The 15,475-nt window shown below is 34.2% G+C and overlaps 1 protein-coding gene across 2 annotated transcripts; it reads left to right on the forward strand.

Annotated features, from left to right (window-relative positions):
* The first annotated feature begins 1,467 nt into the window (after positions 1-1,467).
* Positions 1,468-12,231, forward strand: LOC112024960 (co-chaperone protein p23-2). Of its 2 annotated transcripts, none has more exons than XM_024057608.2 (6): positions 1,468-1,697; positions 2,315-2,498; positions 5,727-5,886; positions 11,303-11,334; positions 11,437-11,482; positions 11,974-12,231. In XM_024057608.2, the coding sequence occupies exons 1-6, from the start codon at positions 1,693-1,695 to the stop codon at positions 11,976-11,978; spliced, it is 432 nt and encodes a 143-aa protein (XP_023913376.1). In that variant the 5' UTR covers positions 1,468-1,692; the 3' UTR covers positions 11,979-12,231. The 2 variants fall into 2 exon arrangements, with proteins under 2 accessions (XP_023913376.1, XP_023913375.1); XM_024057607.2 differs by having other exon boundaries at positions 11,990-12,231.
* The last annotated feature ends 3,244 nt before the right edge of the window (positions 12,232-15,475 follow it).

The raw sequence follows: 15,475 nt of genomic DNA on the forward strand, positions 1-15,475 counted from the left end.
CCAATATGGGAACTCTTAGATGGCTAAACTAATGACATAATGAGAGAGCGAAGGAAAGATCTATGAAAATTAGGACGTGTTTTGTACCTCTTAGGGTTAGTGATCATTGCCTTTTGTATTGGTTATGCAGATTGAATTACTCCATGATTATGGACATTTAATCTCACCAAATTTCTTCTCTTTAATTTATGGATCACGCTTTAGTCATTAAGGGGTTAATGGTGACAAATACAAATGTGATAAGAGTGTATGAATCATTTAGTACCTGACGTTTGGTATCCCCAATAATCAACGGTTACATCAAGCACGATCTCCCATGTGTTAAAAACAGTACTATGATCCCATCCCCACACTTTAGAAATGGGATCGTGGGGGGTTATTGTACGGACCAAATAAGTCAGCCCAGTCTCGAATTGTAGGCCCACTCAATGATATGGTTGGCCCGCCCCAGCCCACGGGCCGAGCCTAGATAGGCCTGCCAAATTGTTCTCCCAAATACCCTAAGAGTTTGTCGTGAACCAGGGGAATCCGCTCGCTGAGCATTAATTGGTGTCGGGCCCAAGTTACCAAGAAGTCACATCAACAATAGGCAGTGGATCCATCTGATTAGAAGTATGGGGCACAAGGGCCTATAGACATGGGGAAAATCACTTTAATCACGAGAATGTTGACTTTGGTGAAATTAGTGGGCTTTTAGGGTGCTTTGGTCGAGTTGACAACTCATCAGTCCAAGCTGCCATGTTAGCCACTTTGTCTAAAGTTGAGTTTCCCTGCACAAAAAAAGTTTCACAATGTTTTTTTAATAATAGTTAAGTTAGTAAGTTTTTATTGGTGCATATCTCAACTCCAATTAACATTATTTTTTACTTACTATTAACGATTCATCACATCAGCTGAGTGTGAAATTTTTTGCGACTATAAACTTTATCATATAATCAATGACAAACATTACGTTACGGTTCTTAAAACAAAAATTGCCTTAACAAAAGTTATCTTGTTCTTTGTCTTAATAACACAAGTTTAAAAATAATAAATATTCAAATATGAATTATAATACATAATTTTGGAAAATAAAAATAAACTTATCATTATTAATAATTAATAATTGGTTACACAAACAAATGTGATTGCATTTAAAAAAATAATTTGTGCATAATTTGATTTATATTTTTAAAAATAGTTATGTTAATGAATGCTATTAGAGCAATTGTAAATAAATTATAGTAAAAAGTTTTAATATCATTTTTATAAAAATATAAAAAATTGTCAATAATATTTATTATTTTATCATTCTTTCAATAAAATATTTATAAAGACATTGGTTAACATTTTTATTTTAAAAAATATATAAAATATCATTTAAAGCACACTCCTTTTTTTTTTTTTCAGATGAAAATCACAAAAAAGAAAAAAGAAAACAGAAAAAAAAAGAGTTTAAGTTCAGCGGAGTTGACTGAAATTGACGCTTTGACTGTGACTGAGTTGAAGGACTTGAAAGACAAGTTGAAGAAGCGAGTTGTTGAGAAAAGATACCTTGCCTTGGATGTGAGTGTACGGACTAGACCGAGTGTTTGGTTGTTTTGTTTTGATATATCGTTCCGTTCCGCACTCACTCCCTGTAACACACTTTCACACGCACGCGACCTTTCACTGAAACATCGTTCATTCTCCGTCCACAAAATCAAAATCCAAATGAGGTACGCTTCCACCCGTTCTCATCATCATCATCATCATATCTCAACCTCTACTTTCTTTTTTCCATCTCCGTTAAGTATTAACACACACATACATATTTAAGTATACTGGTCGTTTTAATCTTAGGGTTTTCTTATTTATTCATAATTATAGACAAGATTACTCGGTTTTTCCATGTTGAATTGGTTAACCAAAAACTCATCTTAATCTAAAAATATTAATAAATTGACTATAAGTAGATGAAATTAAAAGTGTATAGAGATGTGTTGTGTTAACTACTGCTTTTCAAATTGCATTAACAAAAAGCATAAAGCATACTGAATATTTTGATTGCATGGACTCTGTTTTTGACGCTATCTATGGCTACTTCTGTTGTGGTGCTGTAATGTTGTTGTACCAGCCTTTTCTGTTTATTTGTTTGTTTGTTGTTTCTTTGGTTTTTGTCTGTTAGTGTTGTCTGTGTTTTTTTTTTAAAATTACTATACATTTGCTTATGAATATGACCCTCTTCAGCCACATAGATGTTTTCGGTTTAAGTTAATCAAGCAAACTCCTGTTATGATTGAAGTATAATACTCATATGTATTTTTTTTGTTCTTTTTTGGGGGTGTGGTATCAGTCGCAATCCAGAGGTTCTTTGGGCTCAGCGCTCTGACAAGGTTTATCTGACCGTAGCTCTACCTGATGCAAAGGATATTTCTGTCAAGTGTGAGCCCCAGGGAAAATTTAGTTTCTCTGCTCGAGGGGTGCAAGGTGAATCCTTTGACTTAGGTTTGGAACTTTATGGAGCAATAGTACCTGAGGTAATGCTAACCTTTACTTGCAATTTTGTTTTGTTTTTATCATGCAAGTATTTTTACTAACTATTAAGCTACTTAATTATGTCAATCAAGTTTCGGAAGTCACTCAAACTGTATAGGGTAGGAGTTATGACAAAAATGAACATTGTACTTATACTTCATATTTGCTTTGTCCAAGTCCATTAAGATATCTAGAATGTAGTGTTTTTTTTTTTTTTTAAATTTATTTTTTATAATAAAAACTTTGATTTTTCATCATATCGAGACATTCACAAGGTCATCATTCCCATTACAAATAAGGTTTCCACACAAACCGTCTAGATGCTACCTCCCAACCATGGAAACTATTGCCACTTCACCTCTGCAGTCCTGACCTCTTTCTTCATGGTGGCTGGGCCCAATACACCATGGCTCCTTAACCACCATTGCTGCTACATGGAACCGGCAATTGACCCTAAGGCACCCATGTGACTGTGTCAATACAAAATGATGCAGGTATGGATATGAAATCTGCATGTGACATGCGGCCTGAACTTTGGGCATGGTTTCATCCCCCAAACCAAGGAGTAAGAGGAGAAAAAAAAGGAGAGAAATTATAAGAAAATCTCATATTTTATACAATGAGTGTTGAGCTCGCTCAAATGCAGGAGGATATAAAAATCTGAGTGCATCAAGGCGAATGCTCAAGGTGTGGCTTCAGGAAATTGAGGGTAATTGTGAGAGGCTGCTTGAAGTTGTAATAAGTGTGGCAGTAAAAGGCAAGATTGAGATTTGAGAGCATGTACAAGGAAATTCAAAGAGGAAGTCAATAGAGAAGTGTGTTTTTTGATGCAATTATCATCACGCCTTCTGCGCTAAAAAGATTCCTCTAATTCTCCATACACTGACGTGATAAGACTATTGACGCAGACAAGAAAATGGAAAATGATTTTGATGTGGGAGGAGACCACCTCCTTGGATAGAATTTGTCTCAAGGTCTACTCCTATAGTTGAAGGGAGTCCAACTTTTTTTGAGGGAAACAATATGAGAAATTGGAATTTCCTTTCTTATCTCTAAAAGCATACAATGACATATTTATATAGACTTAGAACATTCAAAACTTATCCTAGAAGAAAAAATAATAAAGACCCAACTTGAGTTTTTGGAAAACTAAGGACTTGTCCAATTTAATGGTGACTCTTTGATTGACTGTTTAGGAGTTGACAGCTACATACTTGTAAAATTTGACTCATATTTTCAAATTTAACATTATTCAGAAATATCTTTAGATTTATTATTTGTTCCCACCAGCCAAGAAAAAAAAAATATAAAAACAGATTTTTTTTTTTCCTTGCTTAACAAAAGTGGTCACCCTTCTCAGTCGGTCAATGTTATGCCATGCCTCTTGACGATTATTTTTTTTTGGTCTTGAATCTCTTGAGTGTGGTGGAAGCGAATATGATTGCACTAGGGATGCTTGGTCGCAATTCCAAGGATATTTGACATTTCTAACTAATTTAGAGTTGGGCCAAGAGGTTGAGCTCAATACTAAAAACAAACTAAATAACCTTGCCAAATTCTTCGCAAAAGAATCATAGATTTGTAGTATTCAATATTCTTTCTGGTGCAAATTTTGTATATGAGATGTCCCCATGTTCCCTTTTTTGGATCCTTGTTCCCATGTTCCAAGTATCAACATTAGCTTAGCTTTGGATTATTTTGTAATTGTTAGTAAGAGACTTCCCAGATGATGCTTTATGTCTTGTTCAAAAATGAAAGGGTGTCCAACAAATGCTTCTGGTTTGGCTAAAATAAAGAAAGTTATTGATTGTTAAGTTGATGGTTTATATTGCAATGACAAAGTTTCAGATGCTGTACTTGGAAGATTATTTGGAGAATGAAGGTTCCACCCCAATTCACTTTCTTTACATGGAGTGCTGTTTTGGGAATTTTTTTTTACTATTGATAACTTATGGAATAGATATATTGTTGTGCTAAATTGGTGTATGTGCAAAACATGTGGGGAGACTGTGGATCACTTAGTGTGCGTTTGGATTGGGCATTTTGTCCAATTTGTGTGTCTGCTTTTTTTTAGTGGTCCCATGGGTACTGTTCACGAACCCACAAAAGTCAGCAAAACACATATGTCTAGGTATATTTGGGTCTTACAACATTATTCACACATTTAAAAATTATTTTGCTACAGTGTTTTCAGCAATAAGTTTTCAGTTTTCAGCAAATAAGCGATATCCAAACACACCCTTAGTCCTTTATTGCCTATAGTTACTAAGTTGTGGAATATGGTAATTGGTCTGTTTGGTGTTTAGCGGGTTATGCCACTGAGAGTTTTGGATATGTTTTCATCTTGGGAAGTTTGGTTTAGTCGTCAATAGAATATAGGAATTTGAAAAGTGGTACCTCACTGCATTATGTGGTGCTTATGGTGGGAACTAAATGCTAGAAATTTAGAGGGAAAAGGACAGTCCCCAATCTGAAGCTGGGTTATTTATTTATTTATTTGTTAAATTTTAATTTTTTGGATATCATCTTTGGGCTTCTATTCTTTTGCCTCTCTTGTAGATCTCTCATGTTTAAAAATGGTTTCAAAAAATAAAGTGCGATTTTGTACAGTCCAAAATCCTTGGTATAGGCCAAAACAACCTGGCATTTAAACGGGTATGTTTCAAGTGGTTAAGTGTACTGGATTATTGGCTGGTATGAAATATTTTGGCTAGTATGTCTGGTGTGGCATGGTATTTTTAAATTTGTTGACAAAGCTTTGTATACTTTCACATTTGAATACTAATTTTAACTGCTTCAGAATTATACATGAAGCCAAAAAGGTCTCGCTCAACTAACAACTCCTCCCCTTATAAGTGTTAGGTGGAGGGTAATGTCGTGGGTTTTGAACCCACTGGGTGCGTTTGTAACTTACCAATTAAAAAAAAAAAAAACTTATGAAAGTCAAATCCGTTTATTGCCATTTGGCCATGAATATTTCAGATGTGCACTTTACCGATGTAACATGCTTATCTAATATGTGGAACTGTTATATGTTTTTAAGTTTCCTGATATCTAACTGAAATACTCGTTAAAAATTTCAATTCTTGAACATATTTTAGTTTAGAACACAAGCATTGATTATAAATACCTCTGTTTGATTGTGGTTGTTCTTAAGTTCATTTCAACTTGACCTTCTGAAAGGGTTGGAAGTTTCTACATACACTGAGTTTTGTATTCTTATGGTGCAGGGTTGTAAAACTAGAGTTGGGTTGAGGAACATTCTGTGTTCAATCCAGAAAGAGCAAAAGGGTTGGTGGAAAAGATTGTTAAAGTCAGAAGAAAAACCTGCACCATACATTAAGGTTGATTGGAACAAATGGTGTGATGAGGATGAGGAAGAGTCTTCTTGTAAGTTCATATAGCAATTTATAGTTTGGTTTTATTATATGAGGCCTTACAATTTCTATGCTCAGGGCTTGAGATGTGAATATATATATGGAATTCATGACTTGTGTTGTGGTTGTTCTCCCATGTTGCTCTGAAGGATCCTTTCTGGCCTTCTTCAGGATTTCACTTGGGTGTAGTGTTGATGGTTGTGTGCTTTTCTTGGGGGTACATCTATATTTTTGTACTTAAATTCTGTGCCAGTTTTATGAAATGTTGACCAAGATACATGTCCATTTTGAAGCGATCTTTCCAAACATAGGACAAGCAATGAGTTCTCCTCATTCTTTTTAGGATAAGTAATAAGGTTTAATTAAAAAGCTCAAAAAGGTCCATAAAAAAAAAAAAAAAAAAAAAAAAAAAAAAGACAAGCAATGAGTTCTCCTCATTCTTTTTAGGATAAGTAATAAGGTTTAATTAAAAAGCTAAAAAAGGTACATAAAAAAAAAAAAAAAAAAAAGAAGCTCAAAAAGGGGTGCAACCCTAATACATGGGAAGTATACAAAGGAAATGCCCAAACAATGAAACGAACGTAGAGAAAAATACAAGTAAACTATCAAAATCTTATTGTGTCCAAGAACTCTAGAAAATCCACTATAGAGAAACTACTGGAGGTCAAAGTCCACTTATATAGGGTTTTTAAAAATAAGAACTTCAACTTATCCAAATCATGCTCTTTCCCTTCAAAGCAGCGGGCGTTTCTTTCCAAAGACGCCACATTTAGCATGATGGAACCACTTTCCAAATCCTCCCATTAACTTTCTTTACAAATTCCAAAATGTGCCTTACAACATGACAATAGCTCATTCACAGAATAAGGCATAGCCCTAGTAACACCAAATAAACAAATTATCATAGACCACAACTTGTTAGCCCCCACACAATGGTGAAAGAGATGAGGAACATGCTTTCCATTTCTTACATGCATATAACACCAGTCAATAATAATCAATCATCCTTTTTCTCCTTAGGTTATCTGGAGTCAAAGTCTTCTTCAACGTCACACACTATGAGAAGAATGCCACCCTTGGCATACAAACTTTCCAAATGCTCTGCCAAGGAAAATAGTTTCCCCTACCTTATAAAATCTTGTAATAGCTTTTCACTTGAAAACCTCGATTCCTCCAAATGTTGAAACTTTGTAGCATATAAATCTTCTTGTAAATGAGCCATGGACTCTAATTGCCCATCATTGACCACTTTAACAAAAAGAAGGTTCCAAGAACAATAACCATTTTTAAACACTAGGTAATCTGCCACTTTAGCATTTTTGTCCCTAGAAATTAGCAAAAGATTAGGATATCTTTCCTGGATAGGAGATTTACCATTCCACAAACCAAGTCAAAAGTCTGTTCACCGACAACACATCTGATAAAGTGCGAGAATTTATCCCATCCTCATCTAATGCTCTTCCACAAACCCATCCATAAGGCCCTCTAGTCTCAACTTAGCATCAACTTCCCCAATTTGGGCCATACTTTAAGTCTATCACCCTCTTCTATGACGCATTCTCTCTTCCGCCACATATTGCCATAATCGTTATCTAAACGAAGCTTGAATAAAAAATAAAAAATAATAGATCCTTAATTCCCAATCCTTCACTACAAATCAGGGTGCAAAAAACCTTCCAACTAACTAGGTGAAATTTGAATTCCTCACCCATCCCTCCCCAAAGAAAATCCTTTTGAAGCTTTTCCAACCTTTTTGCCACACCTACAGGTAAAGCTGTAAAGGGAATAAAGATAAAAAATAGGTTGGAAGGCTATTTCTTCCAACCTATATATTGCCAAATAGATTAGGGAGCTCAACACCACTAAAAGTTCTATTGTTTCTATCTTGCCAAATTGTCCACAATATGCACAATGGAGTTGCTTTCCAGAGCTTGGTTGCTTGTGGTGATGAAATCTTTCTTGCCAACAATCTATCATCTACTGCATAATCTTTGCCATAACCCAAAATACCTTTCAATTAAGCAAACGCCAATGATCAAATGTGCTGTGCCACTGAACAATGAAGTAAGAGATGCTCAACTAACTCTCCATTATTCTTGCACGCACAATACCAATTAATTATTACAATACTTTGTTTGTGGAGGTTATCCATAATTTGGATTTTACTAATTACTTCTGTCCAAGTAAGTAAGCAACTTTTTTAGGTACCTTAGCTCTCCATTTGCACTTCCATGGGAATTTCACTGTTATAAATTCTGAGTATGTCACAGTATGAGCAAACTTTAAACTTTCCATTCTTAATCAGTCTCTAGGATACTTGATTCTCTTCTTGACCAGAAAGGAAATTAGAACGCAACAAATCAAAGAGATTCTTCGTGGACTCTTAAGTAAATTGATGATTCCAATATCACATACATTGATCATCTGCATTAGTAAAATAGGATGCTGTCAAGGCGTACTGTTGATCTTAATAAATCAAGAAAGAGAACTATGTGATGTAGTCATGAAAGTTTAATTTGTTACCACTTTGCAAATTCACCTATTTAAGAATTATTTTATGGAGCCCATGTGTGACGTCCAATTGAAGTAAAAGTTGTGTGGTTTCAAAGGTCTTGGAATGAGTCTTTTAGGGTTAAGACAGTTTTTATTTGGGTTTTCATTTTGTTAGTTATAGTCTTATATTCAGGGGCATTCTGTAAATTCTGGAATTTCTGCAAATTAAGGGCATTTTTTAGTTTAGTTGAGTCTAGAATTTTTTAGAAGATCCTTTCCATCTTAGGTTTTATTTCATTTGAGTTAGTCTTTTATTAGGTTTTTAGTTTACTAGTCAAACTAGGAGCCCTAATACTACTAGGACAAGAATGAATCCTTGTATATTTGTTCTCAATTTACTCAAAGAATAGATGGAGTTGGTTAATAAAAATAATTGAGTACTTTTTTTGAGTCATGTTGGTCCTTGTGTGTTCTTTTCTCTCTTTCTTCTTCTCTTTCATGTGGTACTGTTCATACAGCCCCTGAACACCATAAAAACTTCTCTTTTCTTTCTTCCTTACAACCCCAAATCAAACCATTTTCTTTTATGTATCAAACCCAAAATCCCTAAGAAAACCCATAAACCTTTCTTCAATAATTCTAAACCATAGATCCGCAATCCTCCTAACATTAAACCCACCACGAGCACATGTAGAAAAATTTCCAAATCATCGTACATCACTATGAGAGAGCGATCTCCACACTATGGGTCAGACCAAAAATGGATGTGAGAGCCATCCCCAATAATAAACTTAATGTGTTTAGAAAAGGGATTCCACCCTCTTCAAATATATTCTTCCATAAGCCCAATCCTCTTAACCATCTCTGTTGTCAAATCCTCCCCATGCCTTCTGCATACTTTGAAAGTTATTCCTCCTCAACTCCAAACCTTTGTAACCATTTCCCTAGAAGGGCTTGATTACAAGTGTCTTGTTCAGTGTAAGATGTATTATGCCAGCCCATGTTGATACCCTGATTTTTTTGCAATAATAGACGATGCGGCTGTTTTCTTTTGTACTCTCATTAACTTAGTGGCCCATTCCTTCCCTGATACAGATGATTGTTGATCTCTGGCTCTCCTCCTTCCTCTCCTGCTCCTCCTCCCTCCAATATGTTGTCTTCATCATTCCTCTCTTTGGTTTATGGTTGCTTCTTCTGTAAAATATGGAAAGAGTGATGTGTGCATGTAAGAAACAAAATTAATTTTGCTAGTAGAAAACAGAGCATGAGGTGGCATAAAGTTCTTCAATCACTGGTCAAATGGATAAAGAACATGCTTGAGAACTATCTTTTTCGAATAATTCTAGATCTCCAAATCCAAGGAAAGGGCCTTTCTTTATTATGTAAAATTAATTTTATTCAAAAAGGAAATAATAATAGTACATAGAATCCAGTGGAAGGACCTAAGCACCTAAGCACCTAACTTGGTAGGTAAAGATTCTTCTTATGTATTTTCTTTAGGGATGTGCTGGGTGATGCTCTGCTAAGAATGTGAAGTTCTATAGATTTAAGGCTGAAAATAGGAATAGCAAGTATCTGGCCACTGTTCTTCTTGGTATTTGTTATATATTTACAAGAAGCAGTAAAATAAATTCTCGAGAGCTTGTTGTCATGAAAGTATGTTGTCCTTCAATTTATGGTTCATCTTGTTAGTGTTACTGTTGTTATTTTTCTATTTGCTTGTTATATTATACCTATAAAAAAATTTGCGTGTTATATTATATTAGTATAGGGTATTCTTGGTGTCTTCCCATATTTCTATAACATTAATATGTGCTAAGGTTAGGGATTGATTGATTAAGGCCTAAACCTTTTTCTCTTTCTTCTTACAGTCTCTCTCCCCATTTATCTCTTCCTCTTTCTTCTCTCTTAACCTAAGTTTTTCATAGTTTACAACTCAACTCACCTTTTAGGCGCTACTTGCCTTTTATTTTACTACTTTTCCTGATTTTTCTCTCACTGTTTATTTTAGTTTTTTGTTGCATACCTCTTGTACACATGGGCTTTGCCTGGTCTTCCTTTGCGCATATTTTTGGCAAAATCTTTTTTTTTTTTAATATTTTTATTTTAATTGATTCTCACTAAGGCTTGGTTGTTGCTGTATCTTAATCAATTCTGACTGGTTGATCCAGTAATATGAGATCTGGTTTTGTCAGAATTTTGGTTCCGATTCTAATCTATGGCGTGTGGGACCTCAGCTGTTGCTGGTTCTTTTATGATATTTCATTTACATCATTTTCTTTTGTCTAAAAAGAAACTTCCAAGTTCATTGCTTTATCATATCTCCATGCTGTTCTCTTGGTTCCTTTAAATCGACACTTCATTTTTCACTTTAGTATGAAGTACCTGAAAATGTCCTGCGATTGGAACTTTATGCCATTCACGCTATAATACTATGTGTTCTTCAAACTAACATGGTGTAGGAGCAAAACCAAAATTATTTTAGAATTTATATTTTCAGATTTTTTATTTATCTTATAGGAAATTGGATAATTGTAGACTTTTATTTGGATAGGGATTAGATTTGAGATTAGATAAGGATTGGTATTTGAGTTTAGTTAGGATTAGTTTTGGTATGTTGTTATTATTATCTCTTTATTTTCCAGTTCTAGCTCTATATACGAGAATAGTTTATTTGAATTTGAATATAGATCTGATTAATGAAATTCGGATTGGATATTTTCCAATAGTTGGGTGTTGATTCCTAATGCCTTAGGTGCTGATGCCTAAGTTTAGCTTGGTGCTGATTCCAAGTGACCCTAAGTGTTGATTCTTAGGTTTATCCTTTAATTTTCTTGTTACTTTTAATTGTCTTGAATCATAACACTTCCGCATCAAGTGCCTGCACTTGTAGAGAATAGTTCACTTTTTCTGACTGAATTTTGTGGTCTTTGCAGCTGATCTGGCCTCTGAAAATGATGATGCTGCGGTAATTTGACTACCTCTGTTAACTGTAGTGAATAAGTAATGAGGTCAACAAACTTTGACCCTAATCACCTAATCATGTACCTTGATTTTTTCTTTTTTGCAGTATGTTGGACAAGATGATGAAAGCAGTGATGACGAAGGAATGCTCTGTGAGTTTCAAAACCTAAATTTCTTCCCTCTTAATGTTGTATTGAATGGCGTCCTAAAAAATTCGTGTTGGTTGCATTTCATGTATGGACAGAAATCTATTTCTTGTTATATGCATAGCAAGAATTCTCGTGTTCTTAAATTTATTAATCAAACAATGAAATTCGCATTTTATATTGATTTTTTTTTTGGTCATTTCCTACATCATAAGGAGGGAAATGGATCTTTCCAGAGCCATACACACCTTGTCTCAGACATTCATTTGATCCATTTTCTATTGAAGGGAGAAACATGTCTAGTGCTTTTTAAGCTATTGGTAACTTAGTGCATTGAAGAATTATCGAGTAAAATATTAGATGTATTGGCTATTACTAGTTTTGCTTCATGTATTTATGCTTGTATGTTTTCCCTTTTTCTTTTTTATTTTTACAAAATAAATTTAGTATTTTCTTTTCAACATCATCATCTTCATCTTCTTCAATCTGACATGAAGGGTAATGCATTGGCAGATCTTCCTGACTTGGAAAAGGCAAGAGGAAACTAGCAACTCTCAGTAGTGACAAGTAGCATTCTGCATCTCATAAATTCAACTTTTCCCTAGTGTACCTATTTTTAAGAAGAGTAGAGCGGTTCCATTTAAACTCCAGTTCCATGAGATGCAGAATTATGACCATGTTGGCACTGTATACACCTAATCCAACTCATGCTTAAAGAAATTCTGACATTTGATTTCCAGAGTTACATTTGATTTCTTGGCTTGTTTGCTTGGATGTCTGGCTGGTTTTATCCAATAGCTAAATTGTAGGGTTCTTTGAGTAAGTATGTTCTTTCTTCTGTTGGGTGGCTTGAATTGCCACAATGACCAAGTTGGTCACCCCTAGTACAAGGAATTCCACACTTGGTAGAACTCTTATTTATGTGTGTGACAAGCCACGTGTAGAGGAGAAGAGGTTTTTTGTCTTGTTCTTTTTGTGAGAAATAGAACCCAGGGTTTGGGTTTTGGGTTTCTTGAGAGAATCCTTGTGGGAAGATGTGGATGAGAAGGCATCTAGTGCAATTCCCCTTAACCTAGGTGATGGATGAGGTCATTCACAACATTCTTGAAGCTTGGGCAACAAAATAGATTTGGAATAAATTAGAATGTTTCTATATAAGAAAGAATTTGACAAACAATTTTTTAGTTTACAGATGAAAGATGATTTCAATCTATTGGAGCATCTCAATGTGTTCAACATGTTGAATACTCATTTGTCAAATTGGTAAAACTTTTGAGGAGGAAGAAAAAAAGCGATACTTCAATTAGCATAGCTCTCCACATCTTTTGGTCATTTGGGGACTAAGTTGATATAAGGGGAGACTCTAGAACTTGAAGAGGTGATTAGCGCTCTCCTATCACAACAAGGGCTATCACAGACCACACCTAATCGGTGTTTATGGCCTGTGATAACCTTAGGGGCTTTAGTGGAGGTAATGGAGGAGTTTTGTTTGTGTAGCTTAATTCAATTCAAGCCATGGTAAAGATTTGTTGTGTGGTTTGAATTGCCACAATGATCAAGTTGCTTATACTGCTTTGATCGAATTCCCCTAGTACAAGGAATTCCATACTTGATAGAACTTTTATTGATGTGAGCAGCAAGCACTTCAGCCTACTCTCTCTCTCTCTCTCTCTCTCTCTCTATATATATATATATATATAATGCATGTTGGGGTAGGATTATAGAGATCAAAGAAGATAAACGGGACAAATCCTAAACTTTACCCCCTAGAATCTGCCTTAGAATCCCTAGGCATCATCACTACTAAATAAGAGACATTTTCAAATCATAAAATTCTTATTAAATAGTAATGCCTTTCACAATTACAAGAGCAATAATCTAATAGAGTTTCTAGGATTACATCAATGTGGGATTATCTAATCAAGTCACAATTAAATCCCACGAAATCTTCAACATTAAAGACTAAATTCAAAATTCAAATTTGAAAAGAAAACCAATTCCAAACTCAAAAAGTAAATTTGAAATAATTTTGCTGCTCCTTGCATCATAGGAGCAGCAAAATGTGCATGTGCAAAATGTGCATGTGTTTATGTGATAGAGATAACTTCAAGGTATTGCATATATTGAGAAAAAAAAAGCAAAAAAAAGAAAGAAAGAAAGAAAGAGGTTTTCTTGTCTTGTGCCATTTGTGAATGAGAGAGCCTAGAGCGTCTGCTGTAATCTTTTTATTTTAGACAAGGTTTGGTTATAAACTTGGTTGTAAAAAATGATTACAACTCCCACAAAAAAATTAATATTGCTATATATTTTGAACATCTGACCATTGGATTGTATGTTTCATTCTTAACACATTAAATTTTGTGTCAATCAGATGTTATTTACCTTTCCATCAATAATTTTTTTTTTTTTTTGTGGGCATAATTTTAGACTTCAAAGACTTGAAATTTAAATATTTGATTGATAAAAAACTATTGATATTTGATCTTTTGGAAATTTTGCAAGTATAGAAGATATAAAAAAAAAAAAAAAATGTAATTCAATGGTGAATTTGTTAGAAGTCATATTCAATAAAAACATATTGTGTGGAGTCAAATTTGTAGCTAAATTTTGTCTTTCTCATTGTCACATCTAATAAAAATGTAATCCAAACTTTTTCATTGACATCATTTGTGAATGTAGGTGCAAAGAATTATGTAAGAGACACAACTTTTGGCACAATCTTGTACCACAACTCGCCACATGGTGAGTTGTGATTGGTAAAAATGTGTCCTCACATGGCCCATTGAGTCATTGACATACCCTTACCCGCCATAACTCATCATGTGGCGTATTGTGGCACAAAGTCGTGCCAAAAGTTATGTTCCTAGCATAATTTAGGCACAAATTAACTTTTGGTACAAATGTAAGTATATTGTTGAATCACCACGGAAATTCCTTGTTATTTGATATTGATTTGAATCATGGGAGTGCAACACAACATTCTTTTTATCTGCCCAGGAGGAATGGAGGATAATGCTGTTCACCTGAAGAACTTTTTGCCTGACATGACATCCTAGCGTTTCATTGGCTATACAATACGGTTTTACAAAAAAGAAGAGTTTAAATTGTTTAAAAAAATGTGGGAACTAGACAGACCTAGATTGCCACTTCAATCTTCTCATGGTCATCGCCACTCTTCATGTTTTATGGATTTGAAATTTGCTCCAGAATTGTTGAGGTTTTCCCCTGTCGCAGCATGGTAGGGCTTTGTAAAAGTAAAACTTCAAATTATTTCCACTTATTAAAAAAAATGATAATAAAACTTCAAATTATTGACAGGGATACGAAGTTATGCTATATTCCTCTTTTTGATGAAAAGACGATGTGATTTTGTCCGTCTAGAAATAATTTATTTAATCTTTGCTAAATATTTTTTTACTAAAATTGTACTAAGATATATTTGTACTTTGAAAAAGTAAAAAAAAAAAAAAAGATTTTAAAAAGTTGATATAAAAGCTAAAAAGCAAGCTTATAAGCCGCATTCAAACATTGCTTTTTTGGTTGTGGTGGTCCTAATTTTTTATTGTTTAATTTAATTTAATTTTGACACCCCAATTTGTGAAAATAATTGTAGTAATTTCTTAGGATATTAAAATAGGTTTTATTTATATATATATATTTTATTTATTTATTATAAGGGTGTTAAAATAGGTTTTATTTATTTATTTATTTATTTTTTTTACAGACTGGATGTGAATTGTGTAGGCTAGAATCAGTTATCTTCTTTGGGTTTTTCACTCAAGGGACTACTGCTATGGCAATGTAATTAATTTTTTCAAGCAATTTCTTAGAATTGGGTAGGATAAAAACAATATTATCATCACCAGGGCTTTTGTTGGAGCCATTTGAATGAGGGCCAACTAAGGAATGAGAGTGACTTGTCTTTCAACTACTGTTTTTCAGAATTGAGTAGGCTAAAAACAATTAGAGCATATCGTCATATTAGGGCTTTTGTTGGAG

Source organism: Quercus suber, unplaced genomic scaffold (genome assembly GCF_002906115.3).
Source record: "Quercus suber isolate HL8 unplaced genomic scaffold, Cork oak 2.0 scaffold_233, whole genome shotgun sequence".
Taxonomy (NCBI): domain Eukaryota; kingdom Viridiplantae; phylum Streptophyta; class Magnoliopsida; order Fagales; family Fagaceae; genus Quercus; species Quercus suber.

What these genes read in the sequence shown, in the direction of transcription:
- LOC112024960 (XM_024057607.2), top strand. An exon ending in ATGGAGCAATAGTACCTGAG is followed by an intron (nt 2,499 to 5,726) that starts GTAATGCTAACC and finishes CTTATGGTGCAG; the next exon opens with GGTTGTAAAACTAGAGTTGG. An exon ending in CTGAAAATGATGATGCTGCG is followed by an intron (nt 11,335 to 11,436) that starts GTAATTTGACTA and finishes TCTTTTTTGCAG; the next exon opens with TATGTTGGACAAGATGATGA.